Source organism: Accipiter gentilis, chromosome 5, assembly GCF_929443795.1.
Source record: "Accipiter gentilis chromosome 5, bAccGen1.1, whole genome shotgun sequence".
Lineage (NCBI taxonomy): Eukaryota > Metazoa > Chordata > Aves > Accipitriformes > Accipitridae > Astur > Astur gentilis.
In genome coordinates, this window is record NC_064884.1 from 27,342,248 (window position 1) to 27,345,833 (window position 3,586).

The window sequence follows — 3,586 nt, forward strand, 5'->3', positions numbered from 1 at the left end:
GTTCTGGTGCGACGCAGATCTGGATTGATGCAGCAATCTCCTGCGTTAAAACCCTGTGAGGTGAGAGGGCCGGGACGACACCCACCACCACCACCCTCCCTTCCCAAGTTACAAATACTTGCACGTTAAGCTCTCGGTCTTTTTACATCACTCTTCCGGGAGAGATAATAAATGTACAAAAGAACAAAGTCTACTATATAAATGAAAGCAGATTTATAAAATTACAAGTTTAATAGATAAATATAATAAATACTTTATGCATCATAACTCTGGACAACTACATTTAAAGCAAGTATGTTGGCAAGTCACAAAAAAGTTGCGCCTCGGCAACTTTATTTTTCATAAAACCACACTGACAGGCATATTACAATGTTACGTATGAGGCTGTATGCTGTAAGTATGTTCAAATCCCGCTTACCTACCGAGTTCACCATGACATATATATGGGTGTAGTGTACTTTCTATTTTGGAATGTCTTTTTGCACACCAACACGGTTGTACAGATAGATGTTCTACTTACCACGGACAGTGGGGAAGAGTTTTGAAGAAAAATACTGGTAAATGACTTCTAGAAAAACTAAAGCATTTCTTAACTTTTTATTGACATTGGCAAATTAAAATAGAATAAATTAACAATATTTTCTCAAAAAAATGTTTTGTACAAAAATACTGTCAAAATTTCCTGAAAAGCTTTCAACACAGTAGTATCTTTTCATGTACTGAATAAACTATATTAGCACAGTGTCAAAATGCTGAAGACAGAAACAAAATAAAAAAAAATAATCTGTGAAATGTTTGCCACTAGTCAACATTCCATCCACACCATATTATTGTCTGTACATATGGGGGAGGGGGAATGGGTAGCAGACTTAAGTAACAGTATTACTTTTCCTGATCTGGAAAGGTTTGGCCCACATCTGTTAAGCTTCCAGTTTAGCGTATTCAAGGAAAAAAAAAAAAAAAAAATTATTAGTCTGCACTGCAATGCATAGTTAAAAATTAAGCAAGATGGCAGCATTTGTGCAGTAGTATCTGCCCTTCAAAGTTCATGCAACCAACTAATGCAATTTTTTTTTTCCCTGTTCACTCAAAATTTGAATGCAGTTCAAGTCATTGGAAATTATCGTTTACAAAATCCACAAGATTAAGCAATTTGCCAAGATTAATATCTAACAGTTCAGCACTGTGGGAATTATGGGCACGTTACTGCGAGGAAATGAAACGAGCGAGGAGGGAAGGGGGGGGACCAACATAAAAAGGCAGAGTTCGCTAGAAATGATTACTACGGGAGGGGACGTGAATGTCAAAGCTACAAAAAAGTGGCAGCGATTTAAGGAGGAAAGAAAAAGAAAGAAAAAAAAGAAAAAAAAAAAAAAAAAGAATTTATACAAGCGCATAGTTGACTCTGCTTTCCAGATTCTCACCTTTTCAAGCCCTGAAAAGTGAGACACCGTGTCTAGGGGAATGTTTTCATTCGCACCGATAGAAAGTCCTTTGTTTGTTTTAAATGAATCAGCAGCTCACCCTGCTGGGCTGCTGTTTGCAAACGAAGTCTGTCATGAAGTCAAACTCGTTCTGTCCCAACCACAGCTCGGGAAGCTCCTTGATGCGATCCAGCCCCATTTCGATGACTAAGGACATGAGGACCTCCTCGTCGATGAAGTCAGTGTCTATGACATTGGGCGGCAGCATTGCCGCGGGGACGTGGGGGACGGCGGGCGGCAAGCCGCTGCCGCCGCCGCCGCCGCCGCCGCCGCCGCCGCCGCCGCCGTGCTTGGGGTTGCAGTCCCTGAAATGCTGCTGGCTGCTGCCGTTCAGCTGGTGGCTGCCGGGGTGCAAGTCCGGCATGTAGTGGCTGTGGGGGTAGGGGTGGTGGCTGAAGTACTGGTTGTTCAGCTTCTGGAGCTGCATGCTGGCGCTCAGCTGCCCTCCCGGGCTGGCGACGGGGGGGGCCATGAACTGGGAGCCGCTGAAGCGGGCGGGGGGCGGCATGCTGCCGGCCGGGTGCCCTCCGCTCACGCTCGCCGGCCCCATGGCGTGCCTCACGCCGCCGCTCGCGTTCATATTCCCAGCTCCGTAATGTATATGGTCGCCCATCAGGGCGCTGAAGGCGTGCTGCTGCGGCGGCTGCTGCTGCTGCTGGTGGTGGTGATGCGGGGTGGGAAACTGCCCCATGCCCATCCGATGCGCGGGGTGGTGGTGGAGCCCGCCGGAGCCGTCGGGGAATCGCCCGTGGTTCATGGCCATCATGTGGTCTGCCATCGCCCACCTGGAAAGTTAGCGTGGGAATACGTTAGGAAAAGGCACCCTCGGACACGCAGCCGCCCTCGCCCGGACCGGCTGCATCTGCCCGGCCCTGGCAGAAACGACTTCGCCGGTCCCGCCGTCCTCTCTTTCCCGGGGGGGGAGGGAGGGAGGGAGCGAGCGAGGGAGGGAGGCGGGCGGAAAAACCGACCCCAAATCTCCTACCGCGGCTCTGCCGTGGAGTACAAAGGGAAAAATAAAAGCGGAGCCTGCGGTACGAAAATCCCAGTCCCCTCCGCTAATCCGGCGAGCAACACACACGCCCTCCCCACTCCAACTTGTGCATACCTATCAGCGGAAAGTGTTGCATACGGCAACAGCCGCCTCCTCCCCGCACGTTCCGAAGGCGCCGAGCCCCCCGGCTTCGCCAGGGAAGGCAGCGGATTTCCACGGCGCTCTCGCTAACTTGCGGGGAACGAGCAAAGAATCGGGAAGTCCCACCTAGCCGCTGTCAGCAACTTTTGGAATTACGTCCCGATTATTTCGGCAAAAATACACGAATGCACGCACAGGGAGGTGAAGCCAGGCAGCTGAGGAACACCTTTCCTCGCGTGTTTCAACAGTCCCGTTTTTCCTGTTGCACACAAAAGGGACACCCGGCACCAGCTACGAGAACCGCCGCACTCACCTCCCGGCTTCTTTCTTCTTCTGCTTCAAAGGTGGCGGTGAAATCAGTCAGTAAAAGTCACCCAGCATAGAGAGGGCTTCCCCGGCTCTCTCCTCGGCGCTTACGTGACGGTGCTGTGATCGCTGCCGCAGCCCCGGAGCTGTTTTTCACTCCTCTGCGAGGCTCATCGGCACTTGCCAACAATGAGCTGTGTTTCTTACCCAGCTTTGGCCACAGCTAATATAGGATTTCAGAAGGGAGGAGCAAAACCCTTACAGGCAACCAGAAGTAAAACCTGGAGCAAGCGAGGGGAAAAAAAAAAAAAAAAAAAAAAAAGAAAGGGGGAAAAAAAACCCCACCACCCAACACCCAGCGCGCACACGCACAGGGGCACACGCGCGGAGGGAGACACGCGGGAAGGGGCCAGGCGGCTCTGCAAGGCATCCAGGCACCCCGCTCCCCCCGGCTGGGCGACACGTGTGTCCGTGGGTCGCTCGCGCCCCGCTCCGCGCCTCCCCCGGGAACAAAGCGGGGCTCCGCGGCGGGGCGGCAGGGAGCGAGCGGCCCCCCGCGCACCCCGCCGCCGCTCACCCGCCACCGGAGCGCACACGGCGGAGGGAGCCGCCCGCCGCCCACGGCCGCGGCCGGCCCCGCGCCCGGGCATCGCCGGGCTCC

At 52.6% G+C, this 3,586-nt stretch overlaps 1 protein-coding gene across 1 annotated transcript; it reads right to left on the reverse strand.

Annotated features, from left to right (window-relative positions):
- Positions 1–208: 208 nt before the first annotated feature.
- Positions 209–3,136, reverse strand: CITED2 (Cbp/p300 interacting transactivator with Glu/Asp rich carboxy-terminal domain 2). Its single transcript, XM_049801060.1, has 2 exons — positions 2,933–3,136; positions 209–2,269 (listed from the first exon to the last, which is right to left on the reverse strand). The coding sequence occupies exon 2, from the start codon at positions 2,260–2,262 to the stop codon at positions 1,513–1,515; it is 750 nt and encodes a 249-aa protein (XP_049657017.1). The 5' UTR covers positions 2,263–2,269; positions 2,933–3,136; the 3' UTR covers positions 209–1,512.
- Positions 3,137–3,586: the final 450 nt, after the last annotated feature.